We start from the raw sequence: 20,525 nt of genomic DNA on the forward strand, positions 1-20,525 counted from the left end.
ATAAAATCAGATCAACATTTCAACGAGAAGTCAGTGTCTTCTCTGCCACGTCAAAACATTCTCCGAATTTAACACTAAGTTATTTTTAGTTCTGATTGAGGGTTTATTGTAATGGATGATTTAAAGCACAATATGATGTGTTTATAAGTAGCACCATTTGTTAAATAAAAAGCAAAATTAGTCTTCTAATGAGCTCTGCCAATTGTTTATTGATGTGTTTCTGTATCGTATGGTATTTTAATCATGGGTAAGGCTGCAGCATCAACAGTAGTTCTCTAAATAAACTCCCACATAGTATATGGGGTCTTCTATTGTACATGGATGTATGTTTGTTCTGTTAAAGCCCTAACATTTAGTGCAACATCTTACAAAGGTTATTAATTCAACCACTGGTAGTCTCAGTATTGTTATACAGTTTACCAAATATATGCATTAGAACATGAAACTAAATGCTTTTTTTTCATAAAATTACATTTGAGTCTGTAAAAATAACAATAAAGAAATAAGAGTGAAACTGGAAGAAGTATACATATATTGTAAAAAGGGCAACTTGCAATGTGGCAGTTTTCCTGTATTAATTAGTAAAATGTTCTTTGAGTATGCCATCTTGTGGACAAATATTGCAATTGCACCTATTAACATGATAAATGGATCAATTGTATAAGTTCAATAATAATAAAAAAAAAAACATCTCCAAAAAGAGTGTGAGTTGTGTGTATTTGTATCAGCCAGAAGCCACTGGTGCATTACTACATTTTTCCAATGGAAAACACAATAAGCTAAATATTAAGTAATACAGCCTTACCCATTATTAAAAGTTTCTCTGGATACCAGAATTCGGCTTTAAAAGGAACTAGCTGGATAAACGTAGGATACCTCCATTGAATATAACACCTCCTACCATATACGTCCTTGGGCTTAGAGTTCTTCAAGGAATGACTTAATGGAAGCAAAAATAGTTGAACTCACTTTTAAAGACCAGCAGCTCTTAAATATTTACCTCGTTCTCCCCGGCTGAAGCAGTGGGAGTTTGAGTCTGATAACTCTCCACGGTTCCGTAATCGTATTCTTCTGTTTCATCGACATTGTTGACCTAAATTCATATTACATTGAAAGACAAAAGGGAGAAAATCAGTTCCAACAGAAAGGGCAAAACAAGCCAGTGAATCATGTTATTTGCTAGGTTCTACTATTAGCCAGTGTTGTATGTATCTAGTGGGGTTAGGGATAGTAATGTCTATCATCAGAGATCTTCCAGTCTCGCTCACAAGAAGATCTTGATCGTCTGGTCTATCATTACCCCTAGATTGACTGATGTTCTTGCTGGTGCCGCTGCTTGGTAACCAGGCATCGCTTTCTTCTTCTTAGCTGCTAATTTTTCAGATTTTTTGGAAGTGAACTTTAGAGGTTTGTCCTTAGTTTTAGTGGGTTTTTTCACTTTCTTCTTTTTGCTGAAGGAATTTGGTTTCTTTTTCTGAAAAATGTGGTGAAAGATGGAATGGAAAAAAAACATGAATAAGGATGAAAGGGAAATGGAAAATAGAAACATGGAGGGAGAATGGTACTGTAGGGGGTTTGAGAACACAGCGCCTGACCTGAAAGAGAACTGTGATTTATTGATTTTTTGTCAGATGAGGAGAGGTGTAAAATGACATGAAGCAAGTCTGATGGACAGGTGACATGGAGAGACCACACAAATGGTGCCACATGATGAATGACAGCAAGACACCACATGACAAACAGGCCAGGGTTTGTTTTTACCTCTGGTTGAGTTACTGCTTCTTCTGTTGGGGGGCTCTCGTTTTCAGTATATTCTCCTTCACTGTATTCATAGTTGTATTCTACTAAGTCATCAGTAGTGTACTAGATTGCAAAAGGGAAAACCCAGGCAGAGTAATGTTAGCAAAAGCAAATAAAACCGAGCTGCATTAGAAAACAACTTTAGCGATGAAAGGTACTACAAATATGCCATAGTCATAAAGATTTTGATATATTTGTGTCATCTTTAAAGCTTGAAGTGAAGATCAGTGTTCACTGAATAATGTATTGACACATTTTTTGTCAGCACTTTATTCAATGAAACTGCTGGCACATCTTTTTAAATATAAATATATATAATATATATATATATATATATATATATATATATATATATATATATATATAATATATATATATATATATATATATATATATATATATATATATATATATATATATATATATATATACACACAGTGCTCCCTCACTATAACGTGAGACACACAATATCAGCGTTATTACCGAAGAGTGTTATAAACGGGGGAGGGGGTGGGGGGTGCCGCGGGACATATCAACACACACCTGACTAAAATACAAAATAAAATAACTCCCACTCTAATGCACATACTGTATAGTGAAGCAAAAATGTAACTTTCCGTGAATTGACCATGCGTAAAGCACCATGTAATCAACGCTATATTTAAAATAAAAAAAGGTAACATTCCCACTTGTGGATCATTTTACTTAGCAGTTTTTAAACAATAAATAGTCTGGCTAAACGGCGGTTAAGAGTTCAGGTCGACGCGTCAGACAACAAACCAAGTGCAAGAAGGAGAGCGGGTCGGGAGAGGGGAAGAGGGGAAGAGGGGAAGAGGGAATGGGCTCGCCTCAGGTTCGGCTGCCGGAGCGGGGTTCAAGCATCTTGTCTCCTGGAGAAAGCTGCAGCTCCTCTTGCAGCAAAAAAGTAAATACATTAGGAAAGATAACCACGTAATAGGCCTAATAATACTTATTTAGTTATAAAACAAATGCTGAATAAGATGTCTGTGTTATAAAGTGCCAGCGCAGCTTTTCTTCAGTTCAGATACTGTATCAAAAGGGAGACAGAAACGGAAGTTAGGCTGAGAAGTTGTTTACAGTTTGAACAACACTGGTACTGTATTTACTGTAGAAATATTGCAAGAATCACTATTATAGGGAATTGGGGGACATGCTGTAGGAGTGTGATATCCGAGGCGCGTTATAATCGAGAGCTTTATAGCGAGGGAGCACTGTATATAAAAGAACATAAGAACATAAGAAAGGTTACAAATGAGAGGAGGCCATTCAGCCCATCTTGTTGGTTTGGTTGTTAGTAGCTTCTTGATCCCAGAATCTCATCAAGCAGCTTCTTGAAGGATCCCAGGGTGTCAGCTTCAACAACGTTACTGGACAGTTGGTTCCAGACTTCCATAATTCTCTGTGTAAAAAAGTGCCTCCTATTTTCTGTTCTGAATGCCCCTTTATCTAATCACCATTTGTGACCCCTGGCCCTTGTTTCTTTTTTCAGGTTGAAAAAGTCCCCTGGGTCGACATTGTCAATACCTTTTACAATTTTGAATGCTTGAAACAGATCGCCGTATAGTCTTCTTTGTTCAAGACTGAATAGTCTATATATATATATATATATATATATATATATATATATATATATATATCAAATACATTTAAAGCTTAATTTAACTTGGTTTATTTCAATTTCTCTGCTCTCAACCAGAAAGCCATTCAGCCATTTTGCACCAAAAGAGCCCGTCTCCATCAGTGGACCAGGCAGACATGTCTAACATATCTCAATCAAGTAAACTACCAGAGGCAATCCATTACTGCACAAACAGCCAAAAAAAAAAAAAAACTAGAGAGCGAGCGAGAAATAAAACTGGGAAACTTAATCTTAAAATGCTATCATCTGATAAACACTTATCACATTAAAAAAATGCAGAGAGGCAAAAAAAAGAAAATGAAAAGTAGTAGTATTTGCATTTTGTTTCCTGGATGCTGGGTTCAGAGTTGAGTTGAAATTAATCTTGCGTAGTTTATAAGCTGTAGCAGTTTAACAACAGTGCCGAGTGCAGTTAACAGGCTGATCGTGATGCCACAGCACTCATCAAAGACAATGCATGTCAGTCCCAATGCAGCTGCTCAGCTAATAAAAAATCTCATAAGGCGAAAAGTTGGCTATCTTCTATAAGCCACAAAACTGGGTTACAGAAGGAAAATAAGACAGCAGTAAGCACATTTATGTTGTTGCGTAAGTGATGCCAGAAGCATTCTGGGAATAGTAACAGCTATGAATGAAATATAGTAACGACTACTGACGGAACAAAAAAAAATGTATGACATGGGGTGGTGCTCAGTATAACATCATGCAATATTTATTGGGAAATTCTGTGGCCATTTTCCAAAACTAGTAATCATTCTTAGCAAAATGAGATTCACTATGGTCAAGTTTTGAAAACTGAATAATTTTGGCATAAGCAAATGAAATGGATTGATGTGTGGAACACGAGCTGCATACCACATTTTAGATGTAGATTTCTGTTGTTAAATTTAACAAGACTACTTGCATTTAAATTTACATGATTAAAAGTAAAATGTCATGCCTGTGCCATAAAATGTTTCTTTTTTTTCCTTCGCTTTATTGCTCATTTTGTTCACATTGTTGAAAAAATAAAAGCTTTTGGTTATCCATGTAACATTGGCTGTGTAGGACCACAGAGCAATCTGCAAAAGTCATTAGCTGAATAAATTACAAGCAACAAGAAATTCAGGTCTGTCTTCATGGCAGGAAAATGATTCCATTGTGATCTCATCAGTTTTTTAGTGTTGAAAAAAAATACCACTGGAAAATTTCAACAGAGCACTGGGAAAAGACTATATAATTGATTTAAAAAAAATCTACAGCTCAGTTAAATTCTTCATGATATGTTGCTATGGTTAATTGCTGGTCAAAAAATATATCTTATAATATCTTTAGTGCAAGTTAATACTGCATCTGAAAATAATAAATGATCATAATGAAAACAACAACCTTGCTGTAAAGGGTTACATTACAGCTAGATTTGGAAGACACAATAAAGCACCTTTTACGCAAGTTGTTTTTCTCTTCAAGTGGAACTCTGTGTATACCAACCTGTTCATCCACTTGAGGTTCCTGAGCTTGGGGAGCGTTGGGATGAGAGGTTTCACAGTCTGGGCTGTAGTGTTCACAGTAGTCATAAGCTGCTCTGGGATCCGCTACAATAAGCAGTTGCTGGATATCACCCTGAAAAGGAAATCAGATCAACTGTAAAGTCATCTTTATTTCACCAGAAACAACAAGTCTTTTGAACAAAAGTTTGAGCTAGTTCAGTGTCCAAGGATTCTTCTGCTGAAGTCATAATGTAGGGGAATATAAACATGAATTATACTTCACTCAAATTATAGATTTACAGGTCTTTTAAGTTGTAGATTTAACTTTTTCATAGGTATGTCCTTGATGCTTTACAGTAGTCATATTTCATTCTAATTCACAAATGTCTACAGCCCACTTTTATAAGAACAGTGACTTAAAGAACCGTAGGTTCTTTGCACAGCTAAGAAAATAAAAGAACACGATTTCTAGCCTTTGACATGAATCGATAGGGTTCAACATAATCCATTTAACCCAAACATCTGGAATAGGGCTATATTATTCTAAGACCATACTGAACAAAGTATTTGCCTATGGGAAAGGAAATTAGAGCTGGGCTCTGTTAAAAAGCATAGGTTATATTATACATGTGTTTATTTGAAGAATTTTAGTTCTTTGAATGGTAGGTCACAGGAAATGCTGACCATTTACTATTTAGTGAACCAGGCTGCTGACAAAAAAACAAAAGAACAGATCATCAGAGATGATATAACTATTCAAAAAACATTAATCTATATTTATCTTGTGTGTTATATAATAGGCAATCATAAAAATCTCTACTGCCTTTCAGATTGTGGTATAATTGAATGATTTATTAAACGCTGTTTCTATAAACTGGACTAAAACAACTAATAAACTCTCAAATGGAAGTACATATTTTTGCTATTATACTTTTAAAATGGTGTAGTAACTTAATTTGGCCTAAAACCTGACTAACATGATGTATGCAACCAGCCTTACACACTTCAACACCATGATGTACGCATGCACGTCAAATGAAAACCCACTTACAGTACCATGCCGTACCTGCGTACGTCAAGTTTTCCATTCTATTCTATGATTGGTTTCTCAGACTAGCGTTTCATTTTTCATTCTCTAAGGCAGTGCTAGTACTGTGGAATGTGCAATGAAAGTCAGGGGAGGGTCAGGTGATATTTGTATCCAATTGCGTGTCATGTAGAGATTCCAATCCACCTGTGGGCCTTTAGAAGGCAGATATTGCAGGAAGCCATTCAACTTTTACATGTATGTGTGTGTATATATATACAGACGTGCTCAAATTTGTTGGTACCCCTCCACAAAAAACGAAGAATGCACAATTTTCTCTGAAATAACTTGAAACTGACAAAAGTAATTGGCATCCACCATTGTTTATTCCATATTTAATAGAAATCAGACTTTGCTTTTGATTTTTTATTCAACAATATTGTAAATAAGAAAACAAATGAAAATGGCATGGACAAAAATGATGGGACCGCTAACCTAATATTTTGTTGCACAACCTTTAGAGGCAATCACTGCAATCAAACGTTTTCTGTAGCTCTCAATGAGACTTCTGCACCTGTTAACAGGTAGTTTGGCCCACTCTTCCTGAGCAAACTGCTCCAGCTGTCTCAGGTTTGATGGGTGCCTTCTCCAGACTGCAAGATTCAGCTCTTTCCATAGATGTTCGATAGGATTCAGATCAGGACTCATAGAAGGCCACTTCAGAATATTCCAATGTTTTTGTTCTTATCCATTCTTGGGTGCTTTTAGCTGTGTGTTTTGGGTCATTATCCTGTTGGAGGACCCATGACCTGCGACTGAGAAAGAGCTTTCTGACACTGGGCAGTACGTTTCGCTCCAGAATGCCTCGATAGTCTTGAGATTTTGTTGTGCCCTGCACAGATTCAAGGCACCCTGTGCCAGGCGCAGCAAAGCAGCCCCAAAACATAACCGAGCCTCCTCCATGTTTCACTGTAGGTACGGTGTTCTTTTCTTTGAAAGCTTCATTTTTTCGTCTGTGAACATAGAGCTGATGTGACTTGCCAAAAAGCTCCAGTTTTGACTCATCTGTCCAAAGGACATTCTCCCAGAAGGATTGTGGCTTGTCAATATGCATTTTAGCAAATTCCAGTCTAGCTTTTTTATGTTTTTCTGTCAAAAGTGGAGTCCTCCTGGGTCTTCTTCCATGGAGCCCACTTCGTTCAAAAAGCGATGGATGGTGCGATCAGAAACTGACGTACCTTCACCTTGGAGTTCAGCTTATATCTCTGTGGCAGTTATCCTTGGTTCTTTTTCTACCATTCGCACTATCCTTCTGTTCAATCTGGGGTCGATTTTCCTCTTGCGGCCGCGCCCAGGGAGGTTGGCTACAGTTCCATGGACCTTAAACTTCTTAATAATATTTGTAACTGTTGTCACAGGAACATCAAGCTGCTTGGAGATGGTCTTGTAGCCTTTACCTTTACTATGCTTGTCTATTATTTTCTTTCTGATCTCCTCAGACAACTCTCTCCTTTGCTTTCTCTGGTCCATGTTCAGTGTGGTGCACACAATGATACCAAACAGCACAGTGACTACTTTTCTCCATTTAAATAGGCTGAATGACTGACTACAAGATTGGAGACATGTGTGATACTAATTAAAGAAACTAATTAGTTTGAAATATCACTATAATCCAATTATTTATTATCTTTTCTAAGGGGTACCAACAAATGTGTCCAGGCCATTTTAGAATATCTTTGTAGAATAAGCAATAATTCATCTCTTTTCACAGCTTCTTTGCTTTATTCTATGACATACCAAAGGCATGCAAGTATACATGATAAAATAGCTTTTAATTTCATCACGTTTCAGGAGGAATGAAGCATTATTTCAATGAGCTGTAAGGGTACCAACAAATTTATATATATATTATTTTTTGTTTTATAATTAGTTTTACTTGCTTAGTTGTAGTTTATATAGGTTTTAGTGAAAGCTAAACATGGCAACACACGTGGTCTTTCTATAATGAGCAACGGGAGTGAAGTTGGTTCGGAGGATTTCGATACCAGCGACAGTGACGCTGACTTATCACTCAGCAATAATGATGAAGAGGATGTGGAACCAAGAACAGTACAAACTGTACAAACAAAAGAGCATGCAGCTACTTTACAGGGAAGCCAGCTGCAAACGGGAAGCTGTTTGGTTTGAAATGGCAGTGCTGTGACTAAATACTATGAAAACACAGCACTGGGTACAGGCAATGCGGCAGCCTGCGCAAAGTAGCTGTGTAAACGCATTTGTGACTATCCCTCCAACACAAGGGAAGCAGAGACTGCAACAAAGGTGCAGGGTCTGCTTCGAAAATGAAAACAAAAAAAAAGACACAATAAAAATGTGCAGTGGTTGTGAAGGCAGAGTTCTGTTGTATTGAACATTTCAATAATGGCAGAGAGCAAGTCGATAATGGCACATGTTTTGATTTGATCTCTATATTGAATATGGGTATGCAGTACACAGCAGCATAAAGGGTTAATGAAAAACAAAGTTTAGGTCATTTATTTGTGTTTTATTCATCATATGTTAACATTTTGTAGCAAATACAGGTTTGAAAACATTATTATTATTATTTTTAAAATCTGGTACCTGGGAAGGGGTTCCATTTTTACATCTGGAGTTGAAGTGGTTAAAGACTTTTTTTTTTTTAATACAATTTACATATCATAATCTATCTAAGAAATCCTTGTACGTTTTGTATGTTTTGTAATTTGCCTGTCACAGTTAACATTATTAATGAGTCTTGATCACTTGATCACCTTCAAGTATGCAACGTTTTAAATATGAACTAGACCATAAAATCTTGTGTTGGCACGACAGCATTGCACTATGTGTGCCAAGTCTGAAAAGCTTCTAATAAATTACTAAGATTAAGCTGATGACTGAATAATGTAGACAGGCATTACATCATTTGTCATACATACACTTGCTGTCATAAGTACTGCTTTTATAGTGTCAACATCAATTAATCAGCTTAAAATTACACAATACTTGCACTTAATTCAGTATTAGAACAGTACTTTATTGCAATTAATCTAAGAAAATGCATTTCCCAAAGAGAGAGTGGTCTTGATGATGAACTTTATATTGAGCTGGAAGGAAGGAGGCATTTTATTATAGCCATGATATGTATTGTGCATGAAAAGATCTTAGTATTTTAAATAGGTTGTGTGAATAAAATATTTACTCCGGAAAAAACTATGATCCATCAACCTGTCTATCTTTGCATGATAAATCAGCAGTTTTAAAGCGCTGAGTGTGCTTAACATGTGTGATGTAATTTGGGTTTAATTCTTGTACAGGCTTAATTGGAGAGCTGTATCCTAGTGTGTGGCACCAGGAAAGAAATAAAAAAAATGAAAACAAATGGTGCTGTGAAACCCACTTTCTTCAGCTGTGAACCAGTCTTTCTATACATCACACAAACTGTCTCCTCTGTTCATACTGCTCCGGTGGATTTGTGTGGGAGTGGGGGAGGAACAAACAGATTTGTGTTTTGAAATGGACTAAAGAAGCAGGTAACTAAAAGAGGAAAACAAAAAGAAAATGGTATCTCGACTCTCACCAAATGCAGCCTTTGTGTGCAAGGGAGATAAAGTTTCTTTTTAAGTACTAAAGGCAGACAAACTCCATCAGCAGTCTGAATATTAATACTGTTTCCAGACACGAATCCACAGTGCATTCATGGTTTGTTAACTGTTCTGAGTTTAATATCTCCCCACTTCCTTTTTGCAACGGCTACCGAACTTAAGCAAATCCCCAACCTTGCTATGAACAGTCAGCAATTACTTTATAGTTCTATAGGGACTAGTTAAGTACTAACACATGTTTAGTAGAGTAGTAACCACGAGAACTAACTGTGAGATTCAGGCACCAGATTGGAGTGGGGGTGAAAAGCTTTCATTTATAATATATAATATACTGGTATTGTGACACTGTAGTATATGCTGAACATGGTGAGGCATTATAAACGTTGAATGTTTTATGAATTAAAGCACCCTATATGTTAATACTTTTCAAATGTAGCCTTGCCCCCTCAGTCTGTTTTGATCTCATGCTGAGACTCCCCTTTTAAATTTGGCGCACAGATCAGACAGAACTTTCACATGATGTAGACAACTTTAACTTATATTTCGTGAGGATTTTATTTCAATTCTTTTTCCGTTGTTTTTTTTTTTTAACATCTGTTAATCTTTCACAGGATTTTTTTTTTTTTATGACTATTTTCTTGTTCCTATATGTAAGATTTTGAAATTGCAGACTTAGCAGCCTGCATCATGTCCACTTGTGACAGGGCACCCACCCTTTGTGTGTACTTTATGTATTGTTATTAATTGTATAAGTATTTTTAGTAGTATTATGATATTACGTGTTTGTGTGCGGACAGATGAAAGCCGTCCGTCATTGTTATTTACTGTTTTAGACCAGCGAAAAAAAGCCAGTCTCAGAATGTAGCTGGCGTGGATGGGGTTGAATCCCCATCCTGAGTAGATCGTGGGAATGTGGCTGGAGCCTTAATAAGGTAATTGTTTAATAGGTAATTAAGGCCCCAGCCACAGTATAAAAGACCCACACCGGGCTCAGAGCGTTAAGGAAAGTAAGAGTGAATGCTAACAACCAGCGAACAAGGTACTCATTTGTATAACATAATTATAGTGTGTGTTATTTTACTTTGGCCCGTGTGCCCTTTTGTTTATTATTGAGTTTTTGTTTAAACTGTTTGTTTATTTTTTGTTTACTGCTTTCAGTTTAGCCCTGTACATTCTATTGTTTTGGATTCATTTCGTGGTCTGATGGCTCCACCCACACGCATCACTCTAACCAACCTTTTACACCACTAAAAAAATTGTTAACAAATAGATAAATAAATAAACAACCAATCTTTATGTGATATATAAAGATAGTTTAAAAGATGCTGGGGCAAATCAGAGAGAAAAAAAAACATTTATAGATTATTATTTTAACTTTCATTGGAACATTTGCTAGCTTCTATAATATCTACTGATGTAACTTTTATACAGCTGTATTGATTAAGCATAGTTTACCAATGATTGCATTGTAGTTCAAGAAAAATGGTTAGCTTGTTCGGAACTAGTTCATATTCATTGTTGCTTAATTTATGAGAAAACTGGGAGTGACAGAAAGACATAAGAGTATATCTTTCTTTCTTTAGTTATGGATAATTTTAAAAAAAAATGCATTTAGAAGGCTACAGTAAATTAAATCCAGAAAGATAAGATTTTCCAAAAGATAACAAACCAAAACCCAGCCTGCAGGCTTTTCAAAAAGAACAATGCCTGGAAGATGTTAAAATAATTTTAGTTTCAAGATTGTGATACTTTCAAAAACTAAAGAATTTACAAAAAAAAAAGTTTTTTTATCACAACTGGATAAGCGATTCTCTACATACATGTAAAAAAGTTGAACATAAGTACTGTATGTAATAATTTGTGCAGAAATTGTTATGCTCCTACCATCAACAAAAAGCAAAATAGTGCTTTTTTTACAGACCCGTTACGTTATAATTATCATTATAAGGCAATTCTAAGCCACCTCCAATTGTAGTCCATTGAGTACAAGTTGAACTTTCACCTCCACCCTGCTTGCTGCCAATCAGGACCCGTGAACAGAGGTGTATTTGTAGTGTATTATTTACTAAGCTATGAGAAAGTACATAAATAAGTACATTAATAAATACAGCTACCAATGCTAATTCAGTTTTACTTAAGTTGACTGCCTCCACATTGCTGATCATGACTGCTTCTGGTTCACATCGTGCTATTTCCAACCCCTAGATGTAAAACATAAGTTTTCCACTAACTGCTAATTGATAATAGCAGTGATATTTGGAGCAGTCACAAGCTGAGCTCAAAAAGACATCACAAAACTACCGGCAAAGTGATATTCAGTTGCCAAATGTCACAAGACAGTATGCTTGTCATTCTGGCTTTACTAGGGGTGTTTGTTGCTCATTGTTCCATATTGGCTTGACTTCAACTGGTAACGTTAATGGAATTCATTTGCTTGGGATCCATAGCATGACTTTTAGGCTTTAATAGCACCAGATGGTGTACACATATTTTTGTGTGGTCTTTTAGAAATATAAACTGTAAAACCACAGCCCTACTGGTGTCAAGGATTTCCAATACTTGTCATTTAGCCTTAATACTAAACAGATTTTTAAATGTGGTTAATTATATTTGCACTATATACAGTTGTCCCGCGTTATACCGCCCCCCTTTATAACGCCCACTCGCATACCACCAGCTATTCTCTCTGAACAAATGTCACCAATATAAAAACAGTGCTATTTTTACCCGTTATATTGCCACCCCGTTGTACACCACCTGCCAACTTCCCAAGCCAAGCAAACGTAAATATAAGCATTGCAGTTTCCCTCATTGTAGCGCCAGTGAAATAATCATGGCCTCTGACTCGCTTTCCTAATTCGTTGTTAACTGAACGTTCATCCCGCTCCCAAAGCAAAACAGAAAGTACAAAATGGCGAGTCGACCCTACATTTAACACCAGAGCAAAAGAAAAAAATCTGCATGTATGCATCTGAAAATAAGAAAGCAAGACATTGCAAATGTTTTCTCGCCTAAGTGAGGCTTACTGTTCATCGAAGGACAATTAGAGACATTCTAATGGATAAAAACAAATGGCTTACCTTGATGGAACAATTTGTTTAACCTGAAAAAGGCTTGATGCAGTCTAAAATAAGTGACTTTTATAAACCACAGTAAAAGAAAAAAAAAAGTACAGTAAGAGGTTTGTTTGTTTACGTGCAAGTTTTGCACAAATGAAGGCTGATTTAAACTAAAGCATCAGTTTTGTAAACAGCAGAATATATATATTTTTTTTTACTTTTCATTCAAGAAAAGTGTTTGTCTGTACATATTCAAAGTTTTTTTTTTTTAACTGCTTAAAAAAGAATGCTGTTGAGCTTAAAATGCTTTGTGAAATAAATAGATGGAATCGTTCAATGGGGGATAGTATTCAGCAGGCTTACAGTCGTGCCACAAACGTTCAAATGACCAGTACAGTAAAAAAAAAAAAAAGTCGTATGCTTTGTTTTTATGGAATTGTTAAGTATAAACTGTTCATCAAAAGTAACCATGTATGTTTCATACAGATGGGAAGAGATGATAAAATGTCACTAGTAGACCTACTGTTGTGTTAAGAACTAGTACTGTAGTTTTAAAAAAGATTAATGTTTTATTAAAATGGCCTGGAGATACTGTAATTGTATAACTAACAAAATAAATTGAATTTATTGCAAACATAGAACGTTGTGGGTGTGTGTGTGTGTGTGTGTGTGTGTGTGTGTGTGAGTGTGTTTTGACCCTCACTAACGCCACCCTCACTTATTGCCTGTTTTTGTAGCTAAATGGCAGCTAATTAGTCCAAGTTCTTACCTTTCAAATGAGCCGTTGACATCACTCTAGGACGTACAACTGGAGAAATTATGTTTGAAGTGACAGGTGTGAGTGAAAATGTGAACAGAGCCAAAATGACAGCTACCATGTATTTACAGCTGTTTTTTTTTTCGGATTTAATGTAAATTGTGTATTTTTTCCTAAATTTAACCAAAAAAAATCCAGATTTAGTGTAACAAATTGTATGCTAAAAAAGCAGCATATTAAAAGTTTGCACACCACTGCTTTAAAAGATAATAAGGGAGTAGGGGGGAATTGAACACAAATGACTTTTTAGTTGTAATAGAAAGTGCCGCCAAATGTATTAGTACAACGAAACAAAATTGCTAACGCTACCTGGAAGCATTTGTTTTATTTACTTGTGTGGCGAATCTGCCATTAAGAGAATCAAACTCGCTGAAAAATAGGAACATACTACCCTTCACTGAGTGCAGTTAGCATACTAGTTTTGTACATTGTTGCTTGGATGCAGACAGTTTAGTAAAGTAAACTGCCTATACATCCATTCAAAGTTAACTCTCTTCTATTTATGCAGCTACTGTGCCCTTTTTTACAATACCAACTCCATGGGAACATATATACGAGGGTTCTGAGCACCTGCTTATCTTTCCCCATGCAGTGCATATGCATCGTACTCATGTCTTTACTGTAGTTTAAAATAAAGAAGCAACAGAAGCAACACAGTTGCTTAGGCTATATTACAGGTTTTTTTTTATTATTATTATTTGTTGTTGTTTTCTTTTTGCAGTTACATTCAATTTACATAAAAAATAAATCCTGCGTCCAAAAAGTGAGCTAGCGTTTTTTTTTAAAATTTATTTTACAGACAACAATATTGCCAGTGTACCCCTTATTATTAAAATGAAACCAAGTAAAATCAGTACTTAACTTCCAATGTACGCAGTGCTTACACAGATCATGTTTTATGTCTCACGCAGACAGTTCAGTGACGCTTACTGCTCAATGCAGAGCCGCTTCCTGCTTCACTGGGTCACGGAGGATGATTATCGATAATAATTTTTCAATGCGATATCGTGATTATCGATATTATCGATTATTTTTCCAACCCTAATATGAAGGTGGGGTTTCCTTTATTTTCTTATTATTTTTTGTCAATAATGATTCCTTGAATACTTAGAGTTTCTATTTTAAAAGGCGTTTTGCCAAAGTAAACTACAGTCGCAATGTTATTTACTTGTATATTATGTGATATTTTTACAGTGGTGTTAACACCACTGTTACTGCCTCCACTTCTAGGCTTTTGGTGATTTAATGTGCCACAGTGCTATCATTGAATGCTGGCAACAGAAAAAATAACATGCTTCTAACAGTACAGACCTTTAACTTGTTTCTGGTCTATGTCATTGCAGCCTCATAACCAGGCATGTTATCGCTCAGCTCAGGATTTCACTGTGCAGTGTTTTAAAAAAAAAACTGTGAAAATAAGGTCTTGTTTTAGACGACCAGTAAAAAAAACAAAACAAAACAAAAACAAACAGTAATGTTTTTTAAGAGACACATACTAAACCTGGTTGAAGTAAATACAAGCATAACACAAAATGAAAACACACACTCAGTTTAGCAGCAAATACATATAAACTGACAGCATTCTGGGTAAAGCTAAAACTTGTTTTGACCCTTTTCATTACCACTGTCTCAACAAGCTTTACACAGAGGATATGTTTTCTGTTCATTTCTCAGCTTGAAATGTTTAAGTAGTTTCATCACGCTTTCACAGAATATCCAACAACACACATTAGAACTTGGGTTTATGTTTGTTTGTATAAGTTCAATCCTATTCAAACCCCCTTCAAACACAGCTAAGGTGTACAAATATAAAATGTAATATGATATGGCCCTGAAAAAATGAATGTGCTTATTCTGTTTTGTCATAGATACTCTCTTGTCAAAGCTCACATCAGTTGTAACCCCAAGCAATTTCAGAAGTATTTATTACAATAGTAAGACACATTCCTGTTATAACACTACCCCAAACACCACCCCCACACCACCCAACTCTGAACAAAATCTAATTTATGGCCTTGCACTGTTGACACCAGCAGACTGGACATTTAAGGCCGGTTTTCACTCATTTCATTCTTTTTCCTATTTTAGGATTCCTCAGACAGCATTGCCTGATAGAGACACCAGATGGGAGAGGAACAACTGAAGCAGCTGAAACTTCAGGTCAAATGGCAGACCTATCCCCCACTCGCTATGACTTGCTCCTGGTTCAGAAGCATAGGATTGCATAGGAACCAGTGTAAGTTCTCTTTCTCTAATGGACAACTACCCCCTCCCCCACAGCTGTAAAAGACAACCATCGTATGTCAGTAGGATTTTTTTAAAACACGGCTAAGCCCTTATGTGTGTACTGTTACTGTCACTCATCTGGCATTTGAATGTATATTTTTGGAGCCCCTGTAGCAATTCTCAACTTTTATTTTTGTTTGCTGTAGTTTTAAGACGGAAGCGTAGACCAGCACCCATGACACTACAGCAATAAAAATACCACAAGAGGAAACAACCACAACTGAAATTATATGATACATGTTTATAACACAATAATAATAACATAAATTATTATTATTATTATTATTATTATTATTATTATTATTATTATTATTATTATTATTATTATTTTTATTTATTTATTTATTTATTTATTTATTTTTTACCTCAAAGACTTCTTCATCCAAAATCCTGGTACCGAACACTGTTATGCCATCAGTGTTGATGACAGCCTGGTCACTTCTGCTGAGTGGTTTTGTGATTTTCTTTTTACAGTCAAAAATGATAGTTACAGTTTTTTGCTGTACACTGATAGCTACCCGATGCCACCTGTACAAAAAGATGGGAAATTGAAAAGGTTGTTAGACATCTAAAAAGGCTTTCAAAGCAAAGCAAGAGTTAACAGTGAGCAACACATGAAAAAAACACCCCTAACTGAGTGCAGTCAGCTACTACACATAAATAATACATTCCAGGAGTATTGTTCTGTAATGCATTCTTGCCCCCACACTTTCGCCCTTTGTAACACTGGATTAAACTCATTAAATACAAAACTAAATCCTCCATCTGGGTTATTTAGTATGACAGACATTGTGAACATTGTGGAAAGTATTTTTAAGTAACAAACCACATATACTCTACTGTTGTAAATACTGCAGTGTATTTAATTATACATTCTATATTGGACATATCAATTTATATTTATATCAATGTATGTAATGTAATAATAATACAACAAATCCGTTTCTTAATAAGTAGGGAATGAGTTGCATTTATAATGACATTGCCCCGTCATACAGCACTTCATTAATGATGATTGTAAAGTTTGTTTGACTGTATTGACAGACTGTGGTTTATGAAAACAAAACTGTAGGAGAAAAAAAAAAACTGTATTCTGTTAATTGAATTAAACAAATAAAACAAACTGTCAAGTCCACAAATAAATACATCCTAGAGGCTGCCTTTAAACATGGTTTTAACAAGGTGATGTGCCGATCCGTGAGGATGGAATAAGGGTCGGCTGTGAATGCTGCGTACAGCCAACAGTTTATGCCAAAAAGTTAAGAATTGGATGCAATTTTGCCCATGTCTGTAAAAGTATACTTTTGTCGCTTATAAATCTCCAGTAATCCAGGTGTCAGTATTTAAGGTCTTAAAAGATTATGGGACTATTCAATACAATCTTAGACCTAATTCTGAGTTACAAATGAACTTTTTTAAATGCTGCCAAAGGTGTGACTCTCATAACCTTAGAAACGGTTCATCCATCAGTCTCAAATAACCAAAAAGGAAGATGGCTTCCTGCAAAGATCACACATGAAAATAATTCCTCAGTCAACACAATTCTCAGTACATTACCTGCTATGTTTAGTATAAGTGATTTAATTGTTACTATACTTGTGAAGCACAAGGGATCATATTTGACCATTTTTTGTTCTGTAGATGGGAAAATAGTGTTAAAAAACAGGTCTGATTCAATGCATGATAAAGAACCAGTTTCTCTCACTTTGCATTGCTTCTGCAGCTTTGAGTCTGAGTTGAGTTTAAAGGGTAACATTTTAAATATGCTGCTAACATATGAAAAAGCTTTATATTCACATTTGAACCTTGTAGTCATTGTAAGATGCTCTTATAAAGTACAATATCAATTTATATTAATGACACATTATGGTATCCTCTAACTTTTATTTCAGTTTTTTGATAGACAGGCTTATCATAGATCAGTGAGGTCATTGTACCTACAGCAGATTTTTTTTTTTTTTTACAAATCACACATCTGTAATATCATGACAAGGTAAAAGGGCAAACATAAAATACTGTATTAAGTAGTTTCCTGTCTGGACATGTTACTTGTTCCATGATTCACTCTTTGATCTTGAAAATCCACATAGTATTTACAAAGTGTTGAGATGTTTTGTCCAGGCTATTCCATTTAAATTCCATCTTCATTTGCAGTGATTATTTTAAAGCTTTTCTGAACCATATGCGATTCTGTCTTGAATTCTGCATTGTTCTACATGTATTTCCACTTGCATTCAATCCACTATCAAAGGACTTCTCAATTACAACAGCCTAAAAACTACAAAGACACAGAGACAGACAGACAAGCCTTCTGCAGCTGCACAGTGGGTTCCCACTTTAATGCCTGCTGGATTAACCTGTGTTCTTTCTAGACAGTGCTGCTAGATTGAACATTTTCACCATGACGTAATGGGTCTGATTTACTAAGCTGTTTTCTTAAAATGCAAGTTTTGCTTAACTTTTTAAGGAACAAATATGAACAGTTTGCCCAGGAAGGTTTGTATATGTTGCATATAAACAGGATATACCATTCTAGTTTAACAAAAATAGTTTTTACTTCCAAAGTATTGTTTTATATTTAAGTTTGTTTTGTGGTAGCAGTATCTCTTAGAATAATTATTAACGGTATTTAAAGAGCGGTCTTATTCAATTGACCTAAACAGTTTTAGATCAAAATGCTGCCACTGAGAAACTACGTCATGAAAATCAAACATCTAAAAGTGCATGCAAGTCAATTTGGTGTCTTTCTGTCTGATGGTCCTATTTAGCTATTTAAAGGACAACATTATTTAGATCATCAACTAAGTAGATCAATTGAATAGACCAAGGTGTGAGAGATACGATTTTATGTTTGTGAGGAACTGCCAACTTCAGTTTTCCTTTCCTTCTCGTTATAGTGCAAGACATTATCTGGCAGCGCTTGAGATGCCTCCTGCAGTCTCCACACACGTTAATGGCTGGTTTCACTGACCCTGCTTAGCACTAGTCTTGGACTACTCTTACCTAAAAAAAAAACATTAATTAGTCCACAATAAGAGATAATCGGGGTCTGTGAAACCAGCTAAAAGTCTTTCAACCTTAACTATGTCACTGGGTTGCAGAGTGTTGAAGAACTAAAGAAAATTACTTTATCAAAATAAGCCATATTCCTGGAACCACTAATACACTTTTTTCATTAGAACTTTTTTTTGTTGGATTCCACTTACTTTCCATCTGCAATGTTAAGAGTCCTGAACAAAGGATAATCCTCAGGGGCTGGTTTGCCGTATTGGTCCTCATACAGGAACACCGGGGATCTGCCCACCTCCACTCCCAGCTGCTGGATTCCCTGCTCATTGTACACTGACAGCAAGAAGGACTGGATCCCTGACTTGGGTTTTATCGTTGTTAGGATAGAGAAATCTTCTGGGAACACTCCACCTGGAACACCGACAATAATTAAATTATTTTGTATTGGTTTTTGATATTTTGTATTATAAAATTGCCTAAAATGTTTTACTTAGAGCAGTTTACTGTTTTCACATGCTTTATACAGTCAGCAATCAATTACTTTCTATAGGTAATATGAGTGGCTATTCCCTGTTCTCCATTTACAAGTTACTGCCAAAGTTGGTTTACTTGTATTTTAACAATGCATGCCAAACAAAACTGTGACACAAATTAAGATGTGTGAAATCTCAAGATATCTGACATGTGTGATTTATATTGACTGAAGTTATTTTTTTCAAACCCCAATATATCACGATAACATTCCTTGTTCCAAGACATACTGTAGGTGTTCTAAACATGTAGTCAGTATTATTGCTGATGGCCAGCAAAATACATTTTGTATTGTTTTTCAAATGTGTGTTAAATATAGTATGGCTACTGCATATACAGTAGGTCAATGTGCCATTTGCTTAAAGTATTAACTTTTTACAAATTGCATAGAAATGCCATGTACTGTAATGCAATTTCAAGTTTTATAAAATGTCAAATGCTTTCAAACACTTTTTTCTTTTGTGCCAGTAATCAAATAACAATCACATTGTTATTTTCACTTTGTGCCATTTTGTGTTTTTTTTTTTCTTTTCTTTGCAGTCAAGCCAATTTGGTAAAAAAACAAAAAAAAAAACACACTCTGAACATATTAATTTAATGAGTGTCTGGCACCACTTGTATATTTTGCCATTACATATAAACTGTCAGCCCCAAATCCACACATGACTGTTAAATTTACAAGGACCAATTTTAACTCTTTTATTGTTTGTCATTAAAATGGCTTTCCAATAAAGGACACAAAAATGGAACACTCAGAAAACAGCAAACCAAGCCATTCTTAATGGTATTTAAAACACATTTAGTTTTCTTCACTATAGCAAATACCCATTGCAATAATAGTAACATTCATTTTCAAGCATCATTTCATGTACAATAATTAATTTTACTCATGAATTTACTGTGTGGTTAAAATAATTAAAAAGGGCCCAAGGTTATGAAAATAAACATCCAACTGTGCACGTTTGTTGCTTAATTTTATTTCTGTCTGTAAACCTACTATACAGTCAGTCAGGAAGGTGAATATTTGAATGGTTTTAATGACACCAGTATTAAATCCACTGTGGTTTAAATCAATTGAAAAGGCTGCTTCATTCATTTAAATGATTATTATTTAGTTAAGTGTATCAGTGTCACTGCTTTGGAGTATCAAGCCTTTAACAGTTTAAAACTATTTGTTACAAAACACTCCTCACTCTTATATGAATGTTAAAGTTAAAATACATGTGAAATCAATCCCAGTTTAC

General features: G+C 35.4%; 1 protein-coding gene across 7 annotated transcripts in view; it reads right to left on the reverse strand.

Moving 5' to 3' along the window:
• The window catches only part of LOC117417449 (collagen alpha-1(XI) chain-like), a 92,246-nt gene that overhangs the window by 62,290 nt on the left and 9,431 nt on the right, over positions 1-20,525 (reverse strand). For 2 of the 7 annotated variants that reach the window (XM_059034874.1, XM_059034875.1), the window contains exons 3-8: positions 18,948-19,161; positions 16,107-16,269; positions 4,931-5,062; positions 1,762-1,863; positions 1,301-1,474; positions 1,001-1,093 (exon numbers count right to left, since the gene is read on the reverse strand). In XM_059034874.1, the coding sequence (XP_058890857.1) occupies positions 1,001-1,093; positions 1,301-1,474; positions 1,762-1,863; positions 4,931-5,062; positions 16,107-16,269; positions 18,948-19,161 (878 nt within the window). The remainder of the gene's footprint in view (positions 1-1,000; positions 1,094-1,300; positions 1,475-1,761; positions 1,864-4,930; positions 5,063-16,106; positions 16,270-18,947; positions 19,162-20,525) is intronic. The other 5 variants (XM_034029608.3, XM_059034876.1, XM_034029609.3 and 2 more) reach the window with 3 other exon arrangements.

The sequence above is a fragment of the Acipenser ruthenus genome, chromosome 12 (genome assembly GCF_902713425.1).
Source record: "Acipenser ruthenus chromosome 12, fAciRut3.2 maternal haplotype, whole genome shotgun sequence".
NCBI lineage: Eukaryota > Metazoa > Chordata > Actinopteri > Acipenseriformes > Acipenseridae > Acipenser > Acipenser ruthenus.